The sequence below is a fragment of the Alligator sinensis genome, unplaced genomic scaffold (genome assembly GCF_000455745.1).
Source record: "Alligator sinensis unplaced genomic scaffold, ASM45574v1 scaffold574_1, whole genome shotgun sequence".
NCBI lineage: Eukaryota > Metazoa > Chordata > Crocodylia > Alligatoridae > Alligator > Alligator sinensis.
In genome coordinates this window covers 337462-352584 of record NW_005842106.1, presented here as the reverse complement: position 1 = coordinate 352584, position 15123 = coordinate 337462, and the positions used below count along the sequence as shown (strand labels likewise).

General features: G+C 43.8%; 1 protein-coding gene across 1 annotated transcript in view; it reads left to right on the top strand.

The window, feature by feature from the left end:
* Positions 1-15123, top strand: part of LOC102382232 (V-type proton ATPase subunit S1-like) — a 98318-nt gene that overhangs the window by 31018 nt on the left and 52177 nt on the right. Inside the window, exon 6 of the mRNA XM_025205166.1 lies at positions 1424-1509. Coding sequence (XP_025060951.1) covers positions 1424-1509 — 86 coding nt within the window. The remainder of the gene's footprint in view (positions 1-1423; positions 1510-15123) is intronic.

Genomic DNA, 15123 nt, shown 5'->3' with positions numbered 1-15123 from the left:
ACTCGCGCACTGGGCAGCCCAGAGGCAGCAGTGGAAAACACTGCCTGGCTCAGCAAGTGCGGGGGGCTGCATCTGCTGCTGCTGCTGTGGCACTGCCCCAATGCCTGATCCTGGAGCTGGTGCAGGGCCCCGCCTGTACTGTGGGGCTGTGGGGCACTGGGAGTGAGCGGATGCATGGGGCCCACACTGGTGTCCCAGGGTCAGCACCAGCAGGGCCCAGAGTGGGGCAGCAGGGGTACAGGGTCCCAGCTGCCAGGGGCTTTATGGAGCCTAGCCAGCTCCCCCCCCCTCTTCTGGTGCAGCCCAGCCCGGCTCCACAGACCCCTGCCAGCCTGCGCCCCACTCTGGGCCCCACCAGTGCTGGCCCTGGAACATTGGTCCCAAGCCTTTGGAACATTGGTCCCAAGACGGTGACCAAGGGGCAGGGCACCTGTCAAGGGGCACGGCTACCCATGCGGCCCTCGACAGCTTGCCAAAACTGGGTAAGCGGCCCTCCACCTGAAATAATTGCCCGCCCCTGCCCTATACTGTAGCACCCTCATGCCTCAGCCAGCCCCATCACCATCTACATGTGCACCGAGGCGGCATAAATTACACAAATTACTTGTCCTGGATCATAGTATCCTATGGTAGAGTTAATAGCTGCCCTCTAACACAGGCACATGTGTTGACTGTGATGCTTTACTGCAGGGCTAATTAAGAAACTCCACAGTAAAGTGCACATGCAGACTACGTATGTTTTCAAAAATAAAGATTTGCCCATAAAGAGTATTTTGGACTTTACTTAAAATTAGTACAAAATTAATGTGTTTATAGTAATTCCTCCATGTGTGGAGTCTTTTTTACCATTTTTGTGACTTGACTCAACAGCTGTTCTAATTAAGGGTTTATTTCTGCCCCTATTTAAGTCTATACTAACATTTCCATAGACTTCAGACCAGTCAGATCTATTTGCAAAGGCACTGTATTACTGTATTATTACTAAATCTAAGATTTACCAATCCTTCAAAATTTTTTTGGTGGTAACTTTCCAATGATCAAGTACTCTGAGCATCTTAGGCTACACACAACATAATTTCTTCAGCTTTATTTTTATTAGATGGTATTTAGCATCCTATTCTCATCTGTTCGTGCTCTGTCTTTCCTCCTTTTACTTTCCTAAAATATCCTCTCCCAGATCATTTAAATTTCATTTAGAATTCAGAATCCCTCCTTTATCTGAACTGTCTTGCATTCATCTTATTTAAGGTAGATTTTACATTTCTTGAGCATTACTCTAGTTTTCTAAACGGTCATACGAATTATAGTTTTCCTATAAATTGATTTAAACGCCCATATACTTCATTACTTGTGTTGCAATTATCATAGGTTTTTAGTTTTATCAGCTTAGAGTTTGGTAAGCTATGTAAGTTTCTATTTATAGACAAAGTAATTGGAAGATTGACTATGAGTCTGCAAGAGCGAGGAATTCATTTTTCAGTAATTTATACTGCAATGAGATCTTCAAGGGTGAGTAATCTTCAGGGTCTAGAACTGTCAAATTTCTGGCATATAACAACTAAATATTTATTAATGGATGTTGTAAATGACTTGGGAGCATAGAGGTAAGCTGTCTGGGCTATATGTGACTACACAGGAAAGAATTGCATACATTTTCATATGTAAGATCTGCATCTTATAATCATTAAAGCCCTGAAGTTTTTAGTTGATTATGTAAAGTTGCCATCTTTTCAGTGTTCATTATAACTCATAATTTTCTTCAAGAGTTCAATGTTATAGGTTTTTTTCTTCATTAACTCTTTATTAATTTATTTAGTATGCAAAGATCCTGCATGAAGCACTGGATAGATTATCAAACTACTCATTTATAGGTCACTGGTTCAAATCTTAGCTGGAAGTTGTTAATTAGCTGAGGCTTGTTTCATAGTTTCATAGTTAGTAGGGTTGGAAAGGACCTAAGCAGATCATCAAGTCCGACCCCCTGCCATGGCAGGAAAGAGTACTGGGGTCAAACGACCCCAGCAAGGTGTTCATCTAGCCTCCTCTTAAAGACCCCCAGGGTAGGAGCCAGCACCACTTCGCTTGGAAGTTGGTTCCAGATCCTAGTCGCTTTGACTGTGAAGTAGCGCCTCCTGATGTCTAGCCTAAATCTACCCTCTGCCAGCTTGTGACTGTTATTCCTTGTCACTCCTGGGAGTGTTCGGGGGAACAGGGACTCCCCCAATGCCTGCTGGTCCCCTCTGACTAGTTTGTAAACGGCCACTAGATCCCCCCCTCAGCCTTCTCTTGTGGAGGCTGAACAGGTTCAGGTCTTGTAGCCTTTCCTTGTAGGACCTGCCCTGCTGCCCCAGATCATGCAGGTGGCCCTCCTCTGGACCCTCTCCATGTTGTCCACATCCCTCCTGAAGTGCAGCACCCAAAACTGGATGCAGTACTCCACCTGCGGCCTGACCAGTGTCACATAGAGGAATAAGATCACCTCCTTGGACCTGCTTAAGATGCATCTGTGGATGCATAACAAGTTATGGTTGGCCTTCCTGCCTGCGTCCGCACGTTGTTGGCCCAAGTTCATTTTGGCATCAATAATGACTCCAAGATCCTTTTCTGCCTCTGCACTGACAAGAAGGGAGTTCCCCAGCCTGTAGGTATGCTGCTGGTTCTTCCTCCCCAGGTGCAGCACCTTGCACTTGTCAGTGTTGAACCCCATCCTGTTCTCATCCGCCCACCCCTGTAACCTGTCTAGGTCCGATTGCAGCCTATTCCTCCCTTCTAGCGTGCCCACATCCCCCCACATCATAGTGTCATCTGCGAATTTGAACAGAGTGCTTTTACCCCGTCGTCCAAGTCGCTGATGAAGATGTTGAACAGTTCAGGCCTGAGGACCGAGCCCTGGGAAACCCACTGCCCACATCCCTCCAGGTTGAAAATGGCCCATTCACCACCACTCTTTGGGTGCCGCCCTCCAGCCAGTTAGTGACCCATTTGACTGTGTAGGTGTCAATGCCACAGTCCCCTAGTTTTTTAATGAGAATGGGGTTAATTGTACAGTGTAAAATATGTCATTGCTGTCAATCTTCCACAGGGGGGCTCAGTCCCGGGTGGGTCAGATACAGCCCCTGGCAGCAGTGCACCCCCTGGAAGAAGATGCCGCTGACACTGTCTGTGGTGCCTGCAGGTGGTCCCGGCAGCATCTGTGGGCAGTCCACAATCACCCCTGGCTGCTGCTTCCACTGCCAGTAGTGCCTGAGGGTGGTTGCCAGCCCATGGTCAGCGCTCACCACCTTGCCACTGACAGTGCTGGTGGTGTCTGCGGAAGCTCCCTGGTCACCACTTCCAGGCTCCCGCCACAACTGCCATGCTCCCACTACTGTTCATGCAGCCATGCCCCCCTAGTCACCAGGGGCACATGTTGTTTACAGCACCTGGCACCAAGTCATCCAGCCTGTATATTTGATGGGGCCTGATCCTGGCATGTGGGGCCCCAAAGCCTGATCCCAGCACACAGGGCTCCCGAAGTGGTGCAGGCACCTACCCTGGACTCATTCAAGAAGTGTTTGGATGCTTATCTTGCTGGGAACCTTTGACCCTAACTGACTTCCTGCCCCTGGGGCAGGGGGCTGGACTTGATGAGCTTTGAGGTCCCTTCCAGCCCTAATGTCTATGAAATCTATGATGCAGGGGCAGTGCAGCACCCCAGAGCCTGACATTGGCACATGGGGCCAAGCATGAGCAGCACAGGACATCAGAATCTTACCCCAGCCTGTAGGTCCGGGCAGGGGTGGCTCAGGGATTCATAGTGCTGGCCACTTCATAGTGCTGCCACTTATCTGGCCTGTGGAGCCAAAAGGTCGGGAGCCATTGATCTAATATCTTGTAGACAAAATTCAGTTACACCCCTGGTTGTGCTCTATGAAGAAGGAGCAATAATCAAGATAGATGTAGACAGAAGCGGATCTGGCAGGGTGCAGTTGCATCTATCTTTCATTCCTGGTCCATCTGAAGTTTAAAACCCACTGCCTGACAGTGGCAGCAGCATTTCTATTCAGGCAGCACTGAAGAAGTCAGTTGACCTCATTGCTCAGACTTGAATCCTCCTAAGTGATTCATTGCACAGGTCTTAATGACCCTCTCTCCTTTTTAGTGGTTTTGATGTTCCACTAATTAAGCTAAATTTGATACCTTCCATGCTTTAGGGTTGTTGGTTGTACACATGTTGGTCTAAGGCAGGAATGGGCAAAGTCTGACCCACGGGCCAGATCCAGCTGGCAGTGGACTCCATTTCTCAGAAGCCCTTGCCCATGTGGCTGGGCCTGGTTTCCATGGAGACCCCAGCAGCAGCTGTTCTGTGCTGTGCTAGCAGGGGCCAGTGTTTCTGTGGAGACTGGCCCCAGGAGTGCTGGCAGGGCACCCAACAAGGCAGGGAGCTGTTCTGGGGCTGGGCTGGGATCTTGCAGCAGTGACAGTGTGGTCCAGAGCCAGGGCAGAGCCATGATCTGCAGCCTTCAGGCTCCAGGCACCAAAGTCTGCTGGTGAATTGTGTGCTCTCCTGGGTAGAGTAGAAGCCAGTATGCAAAATTAAGCTATGCTTTCTTCTGAAATTCTGCTGTTTGCTAGCTACTCCTGGTAAGGTAACTCCTATTTCACAGCCCCGCAGACTGTTTTAACTCTAACTAAAACCATTAATTCAGGTATGGAAATAACTTTGAATGAAACATTTGAATGCACTGTCAAGATGCTCAAGAAGACTGGAATTTGTTTTATGAATCTGAAAAAAAATGTACATTTAATTCTAATGATTATAGAACTAAAGAAACAACATTTTGTATTTAATTTTTTGCCTCATTTGTTTTTTTATACATAGCTAATGCACATTCTGATAAAGTTATATTTGTTTTTTGCTTTAATCTTAAACTGAATAATATAGCCCTAGGCCCTGCAACATTAGTAAAGCTTCTACTTTCTTTTTAACTGGTGAAAAATGTGTTGTTTAATAGTTTGACAGTGCACCCCCCTTTTAAAAGTTCTAGAACTGCCTAGGGCAGGCAAGGTTCTTTGGGTAGATGTGATATCTTTTATTAAAATAGGGAGACTCTCCACTGTAGGATAGTATCACCTGGGACTCTGCAGAGTCTCCCTATGCTTGAAGAAGGCCATTTGTGCCTGAAAGCTTGCAAAGAACATATTTTACAACTATTTAATTGATCTAGTAAAAGATATCACATCTACCCAAAAAAACTTGCCTGCCTATGTCCTTAGACCAACATGGTTACAACCAACAGCCCCAGAACCGCCTATGGAACTGGACATTGGTCTGCCTTCTGGTCATATTTTCGGATACCTGGTGAAGTGCTTGAGTAATGATGAGGGTGGGTCAGTTATGTAGAGTGACCTGTTTCACTTGGCCAACTGATTGCAAGCAAGCAGCATGTTAACTTTTAATAAAGCCAAATGGAAGGCCATCAAACATCTAGGAACAAAGAAAGTAAGTCATACTAACAGCATGGGGGCATGTGGAAATAGTGGGGCATGGTAACAGCATTCTCAAATATCACATGCTTCTCCCCATGGGCTACTTCCTAAACTGACTACAATATAATTGCATCAGTTGAGCACTCATGGCAGGTTAATTAGCACACTTAAGTGATGGTTCCAATTAGGCCACCTGTGACACAACGAGGATGCAGAAGCACTGCTTCTGAACTAGCATGCAGTCCACATGAAACAGGAGTGTGAGTTTGAGGACATTACTGCCTGATCTGTTAACTTTGCAAGGTAAAAATGGCTAGTGACTTTGAAAATTATGCTACATGTCATAGTGGATAGCCAACCATATATGAACTCCCAATGTGGTGCTGTGCCTCACTAGCATAACTAAGGCGATGAGAGAGGGGAGGGGGCTGGGGCAAGAGCCTCAGACTCCAACTTAGGTATGAGGCATACAGCTACTGGTACTGCCCCATGCACTGTCACTGCCCAAGTACAGGGCTACCCTGTTACATCTCAGCTGTATCTATTTTGATCCTTGGAAGGAGAAAGGTGTAATATCAGTTCAGAACAAGGAGACTGTATTTCCTGTTTTAGGTACTGGGGACACTGTTAGTGGAATTCTCTGACTTGTTTTGGTGCATACAAACTAAAAAAAACCCAGGAACTTGAAAAATTGGAGAGGGTTTCAAAAAAAGAACCACAACAATGGTTCAAGTCTGGAAAACCTGCCTGGGAGTAATATATAGTGATATTCAATATAAGGCTAAAAATACCTTGAAATTAAGATTGGCTGCATCCCTAAAAGCAATGTAATTCAATCAAAAATTGTAAGGTATCTATTATACAGGATATCATACAATAATAGAAAATGAGGGTTGGAAGGGGCCTCTGGAGGTTATCTAGTCCAATTCCCCGCTTAAAGCAAGACCATCCCCAACTATATCATCGTAGCCAAGTTTTTGTCTAGCTTGGTCTTAAAAACCTCTAAAGATGGAGATTCCACCACCTTTCTGGGTAGCCTGTTCCAGTGCTTTACTACCCTCCTAGTGACAAAGTTCTTCTTAATATCTAACCTAAACCTCCCTTGCTGCAACTTGAAACCATTGCTCCTTGTTCTGTCATCAGCCATCACTGAGAACAGTCTAGCTCCATCCGCTTTGGAACCCCCCTACAGATAGTTGAAGGCTCCTATTAAATCCCCTCTGTATTCTCTTCTTGAAACTAAAAATGCCCAGTTCCCTCAGCCTCTCCTCAGAAATCATGTGCCCCAGTCCCCTAACCATTTTTGTTGCCCTTCACTGGACTCTCCAATTTGTCTACATTCTTTCCGCAGTGGCGGGGACAGGGGAAACTGGACCCAGTATTCCAGATGTGGCCTCACCAATGCCAAATAGAAGGGAATAATCACTTCCCTTGATCTGCTGGCAATGCTCCCACTAATGCAGCCCAGTATGCTGTTAGCCTTCTTGGCAGCGAGGGCACACTGCTGGCTCATGTTCAGCTTATTGTCCACTGTAACCCCCAGGTCCTTTTCTGCAGAGATGCTGCTTAACTAGTAGATTCCCAGCCTGTACAAGTGCATGAGATTATTCTGTCCTAAGTGCAGGACTTTGCACTTGTCCTCACTGAACCTCATGAGACTTCTTCTGGTCTAATCCTCCAATATGTCAAGATCTCTCTGAATCCTAGTCCCACCCACTAGCATATGTACTATTCACCATGGTTTGGTGTCATCTGCAAACTTGCTAAGGGTGCACTCCATCCACCCATACCAGCTGCCAACTAGACATTGAGCCATTGACTTACTACTCTCTGAGCCTGATGATCCAACCAGTTTTCTATCCACCGTGCAGATCATTTGTGCAACCCATACTTCCTTAGCTTGCTTGCAAGAATGTTGTGAATGACTATGAAAAGCCTGGCTAAAGTCAAGGTATATCTCATCCGCTGCTCTTCCCAAAACTACTAAGCCAATCATCTCATGATAGAATGTGACACTCAGGATATACTTACTGAATAGCAGCATGTTTATTTGAAATATGCTGTGGTAGAGCCAAGTAGTGGAAATAGAGCAGGGCATCAGCCCTGGGTGCCAACTATCAAAGGGGCTTCAGAGTTGCCCCTCAACCCTGGAAATCTTTGCTACCCTGCGCTGCCCATGCCTAGTCATAGGAGCTGGGCAGGGCAGCACTAATATAGTTGAAGATGGTCTTGCTTTGAGAAGGGGGCTGGACTGGATGACCTCTTGACATCCCTTCCAACCCTAATTTTCTATGATTCTATGATTTATTTATGCTATCAGCCAGGTGATCAGACTGGCCAACAGCAGGGTTAAGCACAAATCCAAAGTGTAGTTCTTTTCCACCATTTTTATACACTAGAAGTGCTTAACTTAAGCATGCATCATTGCCAATGGGCCATTTGGCAACTTAATTACAACATTCCCACATACTTTTTGTATCTTTTATACTGGGTTTGGTTGTATTATCCTCCACGCCTTATCTGTTACAGCAGTCCATATTGATCCTGTCCATCTTAGGATGTTCTTGGATAGATTCTAAATGTTTTGGTCCCTTTCACCAAACTTGCAACATACAGGGTTGTAACTCCAATGGCTCTAGGACTGCCTTGTGTCATATTTGAGCCCTAATGTTAATGATGCATAAGCCATTGGTCTCCATTTATGCCCAGGCAACTGAAAGAGGACAGTGTCTTTCTGCAGATATCTTTAGTTACAGTCATTGTCTCTCAACAAACGGACCTCTTTAATTTCTTGTGCTTCTTAATGCATCCCATTGACCATCTTTACACAGTGGTCCTTTCAGTGCGCTATTTTGATGAGATAATTAGGTATAAACTTCTCTACATAAGTCACTGTTCAAGGAAACTGTGTTCTTCCTTGTCAGTTTTGGCAGGCAAGTTAGTGATGGCTTCTACTACTGTGATCTATCTCTATACCTTACTGTTTTTAACCTTCTTTCTAGGTGTGGTATATTTGTCATGTAGAATTTGCTTCTTTATTTGTTTCAGTTCAGCCAAGGAGCTCTGCCAATTTCCATAGCTGTTGGAGCTTCTGCTCATGGTCTTCTACTGTTTTTCATCATCCCTGTAGGTCTGAATTTTCTCTACAGCAGTGGGGCCAACTTTTTCAACAGATGTGCCATAAATTAGGCCCACACCCTCCCTGAGTGCCACTCAGATCCCATTCCCCTACTTGATCTGCAGCTCTGCTTTCTGCTCCCTGCCCTATATGATGCTGTGTTGCCTCACCCCTTCCCAATTTTGCACACACAAGCTGTCCATGCCACTTGTGGCACCTATGATACAGCTTGGCCACTCCTGATCTACTGCATTTGAACTTTGTTGCAAATTTCAGTGAAATGATTTAGATGCAAATACTTCATGACAATTTGAGGAAGCAACATCTCGCCAAGGAGGTGCTGTTGAATGTACCCTGTCTTCCTAAGGGTACATAGTACAATCCCTGTGATATCCAGCATAGAAAAAATAAAATAAAATCAGCCATCTTTCTCCAAAAATGTCTCTCCTTATAGCTAGTAAACATGTTCTCTTTTATTTATAAAATTATTTTGGCTCTATACACAAGTGAAGGATTTCATCTTTTTTTTTTTCGGCAAAAGGCAAATGTGGACCCACTTTGCAACTTTTAGCATCACATTATTATCACAGCTATAATATTATGCAGGTCCTCATTTAGCTTTTCGTTTTTTAGGTACATAATTCCTAGAATGGCTGAGTTATTTCAACTTTTCTGTCCTATATAGGAAATTTCCCAGTTTCTGGAAGATGATGTTAAAACTCTTCCTCAGTTGTTTTGCCCCCTCTGCCCCTCCAATGAGTACACCTTCTTGATGAGGCCAAGGCTTGAAACATTTTTAAAACAGTAATGAGTATCATTTCTCTGGTATTGTTATACATTTTATTTTTCTGATTTCTTATTTACCCATGTGTTTAGTTCATGTATTCCATTAGCGTGGTGATTAGCTAGTCACTGAAAATGCTGAATTGTATCAAATTTAGTCCTACTGCTTGTGGCTTTTCTTTCAGTGCTAATATTAGTGTTTCTGGCATAACATTAGCTTGTCCACCTGTGTCCAATTTAAAATGATTAAATGTTCCACTCTGTCGAGGCTGATAGTCTATTCATCTTTGGTCACAACCTTGTCTATTACTCTTAAAAATAATTTTTCTGAGCTAATGTTATTATTGTCATGTTCTTTATCCTTACTTTGCACACATTGTTGGTGCTTTTGTATACTCTTTTAAGTGATGTAATCTATTGTATGTTTTAAATCTTTTCTCAAATGCTAAGCATTGTCTTGGCTTGTACAGTTTTCCATATACATGCAGTTCCATGTTGTATTTTTTGGACTTGACTTAGAGCTTTGCATGCCTATCTGCCTCAGGTTTCTTTTCTTGTAGTATTTTTAGTTCTCTTACATGTTCAATGGAGACCATTCTGCACCTTCCCTTAGGTTCAGTCTGAACAGGGCGTTTTCTTTTGCTTTGCAAACAGCAATAGCTTTGTCAAGAGTTTGCTTTAGCTCTTCTGGTAGTATTTCACTGAGGTTTTTATTCCAGGTCCCAATCATAGCTTGCATTTATCAGGGAGTCAACTAGCCCCTCAGAATGACTCTTTAGTCTTAAAGTATATCTAAACTCACATATTTAGTATGGTCTAGAAAACCTGCCCCAGAAGCTAAGGACTGTATTTACTTGAATCAGAGATGAGGTTTTTTCTTCATTCAGTAGGGGAGTGACCCTTCTCTTGGATTCAAATACTGGCCCAGGGCAGGTGGTTTCTGCAGCTCTGGCCCCAGCTAGTACCTTCCCTAGTTTGTGGGGGAAACAGGGTGTTAGAGGGAGTGCAGGGGAGTCTATGCAGTATATGGACATGGGGAAGCATAGGGGAGGGGTTTTATGGTGGTAGACACAGTGGAGACTGTATGGCATGAGGTGGGGGGCACAGGGGAAACTGCTTAAAGGCAGGGGAATTGTTGCAGCCCCAGCTCTGGCCCCAACCTGGAGCCGAGGCCAGAGCTACAGCCATCGCCACTACCTGCCCAAGGCTAGGGCCGGAGCTGCTACCACAACTGGTACCAGAGTCACTGTGTGCTCCATGTCCCTATCCTCTAATAATTAGATTCTATACATGAAAAATTATACAAATTTATAATTTTCCATGAATTGAATCTAATTATTTGAGCAGTTTCTTAAATTCAAAGTTATCTTGGATTCAGGTAAATACCTAATTGGCTGCCTCATGAATCATGCTACCTCATGACTCTTTATGTTACTGCAGCTATGCTGTTAGCATTGTGTACACTAGCTACTTCAGGGTATATCTATATGAGCTGCAGTGACTGCAGTGTAGACTTATCCTAAAATCAGTCACAAAGACTTCTGGGTTTTAGACTTCTATCACACACATGTTTCTTTTATACAAGAAATACAGGACTATTCAAATTTCTGTGGCATAGCTTTATAGTTAGCCTCCCCTTCCCAAGCTAAGTGAAAATGCTCTGAAATATATCAAGTGCTTTAGGACCTTGGTGGAGCTTTTAAAAGCTCTATTCTTCTGTCAGGGATTTTCTAAATTTATTTTACTCCCAGGCCTAGGTGTTGGGTCAGAAAAGATTCAGAGCCATGGACCCTGAGTGAGGGGACCCGCATTCTGATCGTGATGTCTAGATCCACCCTCCACTACGTGAGCTTCTGCTCAACTCGGCACCTGGTTGTAGCTGGTTCTTGCAAGAGTCTCTTAATGAGGCTAATCAGGGTGTGCCTCTCATCTGAGAATGGTTTGGGAAGATTACACCATCTGTGGCCACTGTCTAAGGTGGCAAATTCTTTATTTGTAGTTTGCCCTTTTTCACTGATTGTATGCTCTCTACAGCTACTTCCTCTTCTTCTGACTAGCACCACAGCTGATTCTTTCTCCCAAGCCCTGTTTAGCTTCAGGACTCCAAGATGATTACACTTGGCTATGCTTTCTGCTATGTAATTGAATCATCCCTGACATCGCCAATAACAGGAGTTTTGGTACAGATAGAGGACCATTTCTTAAAGTTGAAAGTGGATGAGGTGAAGTGCATACAGACATGTAGTGGAGATTCACTCACTTCTTTACTGTCTAGCATTTTTTTAATGTTGTGCAGGAGGGAATGGAGTAGGCTGTGCCATATTGAAGCTTTATTACTGCCTGCTGTAAAGAGGAAGAAACAGCTGGAAATTCCCATAATCCTTTCTTTTCCCCCTCGCGCCCTTGCCCCCCTCTCCGCCACCCCCTGCTTGGAGAATTCCTTTACAATTAAAAAAATAAACTTTGACCTGTGGATGTAGACAGTGTACTTAATTATTTCCCAGCTAACTTAGCCAGATTATTTCACATACTATATGCAGAGTCATTTAAAATATAGAAGAACTGCTTCAAGCTGGTTGAAGCTAGTTGCCCAGTACTCTGAGGGAAGAAGGGTTGGGGAAATCAACCTACTTATTTTGGAAGCAGAATGGAAGGGGGAATAAGAATGATTTGTTAGCAGTATGATTCATTCCATGTTCTAGTTCAGGACAATGTAAATAACTGTGAGTCTGTCTTTTAACCTTTAACCTTACATGCTGCATTGCTCTTTCTGAGCACAGACACTAACATTGTTAGTGCTTTAGCAGTTCATTGTTTTATACTTTCAAAAGTTCTTCTTTTGATTTATGATTGCATTTCTATTGACTTCAGGGGAAATGAAGAGAAATGTACAACTATTTTTTTTCTTGTTTTTCCTGTTATCAGATCAGGACACTCATTTATTTTCAGATATTCTGCCTTGCTATATCTCAGAATTGGGAGGTTAGCATATTTACAGAGTACTTTCTTGAGACAAAACCTTGTAACAGTCTTCATGAAGGGCCAGAAGAAGCAACCAGAGGGTAAGAATGCTCCATGAAGGGAACCCCCACATTCTTCCATTTGGAATGGGTGGGGTTTTTCTACAAGGCACAAGACCAATGATGAATACATCTAGCATGGATTCTCTGTAACTAACTCTGAATCCCCTTCTAATTTGCCGTTGGCCTCTTAGACTCATTGGACTCCTTTTTTTAAAAAGGAGGTATTTCCAATAGGAGGAAGTGGTAAAATGAGGAAAGAAAAAGCTTACCATGAATAACAGCTCACATTTCTCTCTAGTCATTCACATGGCTGAAGTGGAAGATCTGTGCTGTGGAGCTAAAGGCAATGGGTTCAACCTTGTTTATGACTCTTAGAGTGAACAAATGAACTATATAGGTGTAAAAGTGGATGTATATCCTGGAGTAATTACCGCAAAGCCTCAGGGCTGGATTAACCCTTTAGTGGGACCTAAGCAAATAAACTTGTGGGCCCGGGCCAGTTGAGACCCCTGTCCCCACCCTGGCACTGCTGCTCGCAGGGAGCATGGCTCAGAGCTGCTGGTGCTGTGGCAGTGAGGCCGGCACAAGGGACAGGAAGGGAAGGGAGGTGAATAGGGCCATTTGTGCCGCCACTGCAGAGGGGTGGACTGGGCCCCCTGCAGCTCAGGGCTATAGGCATGTGCCTAGTTTGCCTATGCATTAATTCAGTCCTGAAAAGCCTTTACATTGCAAAACAGTTAATTTAGAATGGAATTAGACTGCTGTATTAATACATTTGGGAGGGGGGGTTAGTATTTATAACTTGGTTAATGTAAACTAAGATAAGGATGAGATTTTTATTGTATTTGAATTTAACCCATCAGCAGGGACTAAAATGTGTTCCCATCTTAATAGATATGTAATGCTTCCTATGTAGATAAATCTGAGTCCCAATTCAGTCTCACTTCCAAACTCTCCATCATGTTGTCTACTTAATATTAAGTTGGCAGGCCTTCAGGGCACGGACGTTTTACTACAGGTATGAAAATTACCCAGCACAATAGGGCCTGACTGTTGCTTGGAACCTCAAGCACAAGTTCTGGCAGCATGGGCCAAAATCATAGCGCTTGCAAGTACTGGCAAGGCTGTAATTTTCATGTTCATGTTGGGAACTGCCAAGAAAGTTATAATATATTTTTGGTCTATTCTTGGATTTTTTTTTAAACATGTTTGCTGGGTAATCTCATGATTTTTGAGTCCAAGTCAAGATTTTTGAACTCTTGAGGTAGCGATATTTTGTTGTGGATGAGGTTATGTTGGGGGAGCTGGATTTAGTTGTGAAAGAAGGAGATTCTGAAAATATTCAGTGTTTAAGAAGGTGCTGCACAGGATGAATATGTGCCAGTTATTTCAGCTGGTAGCAAATGTATATAAACTGAGCAATGATATGTCCTTGCCTAAGCAGCTTGTGGTGTTTTTTACCTTCCTTTCTGTAGTATCAGTACTGGATATGATTGTGGGCATTTAATTACATTTTAAAAATGGGCATTTAGTTTTTCATTGAAAATGCATATTTCAACTTGAAAAAAATCAAATTCTTATCAAATACAAAAATATTATCAAGATAGTTGCTATTGTTATTTATTATAAACTAGATTTTCAGAAAATAAAATATTTCCATAAGCATGTTTTATTTTAGAATATGACAATAAAGAATGGATCCATTTTGGGGACTATGAAATGAGACCACCTTTGAAATGAGACAGTTTTCTGTGAAGCTTTCATTTTTACTCACTTACAAGCATTTTACACTGCTTCAGTAACCCAGTCTGTGTCCTGCTTGGCAGGTAGTGTAAGTTCTAAATAAATGTCACTTAGCTACCTACCTACATCCTCTAATCTTTCTCTGCATCCACATATATCTTCTTCTCTTTCTCAATATTCAGCAGTATCATAGCAAGGCTGCAACTGAACTCCAACTAGCTTCGAGTATCAAGGACAATAAAAAGCCCTTTTTCAGATATGGGCGGAGCTGGAGGAAAAGCAAGGGCAACATTGGACCCCTGCTAAACCAGATGGGACAACTGACAACTGACGCCCAGGAAAAAGCCAATCTATTAAATGAGTACTTTGCATCGGTCTTTCATCAGTCCCATGGGATGCCCATGCCCACTACATGCAGGGAGGTCCAGGTGATGGAGATCCCCTGCCCTCCATCAATGCTGACCTCATGAATGAACACCTTGAGAGGCCGGGTACCTTCAAGTCAGTTGGACCTGACAATCTACACACCAGGGTACTCAAGGAGCTGGCGAGCATCATAGCCCAGCCCCTGGCACGGATCTTTGAGAACTCCTGGCGCTCTGGTGAAGTGCCCGAAGACTGGAAAAAGGCCAATGTGGTGCCTTATCTTCAAGAAAGGGAGGAAAGTGGATTCGGCAAACTACAGGCCCATCAGCCTGACCTCTATCCCAGGGAAGGTCTTAGAAAAGTTTATAAAAGAGGCCATCCTTAATGGACTGGCCGACACCAACATCCTGAGGGATAGCCAGCATGTGTTTGTTGCGGGTAGGTCTTGCTTGACCAATCTCATTTCCTTTTACAACCAGGTGACCTATCACCTGGAGAAGGGGGAAGAGATTGATGACATATATCTTGATTTTAAAAACGCTTTTGATCTGGTATCCCATGACCACCTCTTGGCAAAACTGGCCAACTGTGGCCTTGGGTCCACCACTATCCACTGGCTCG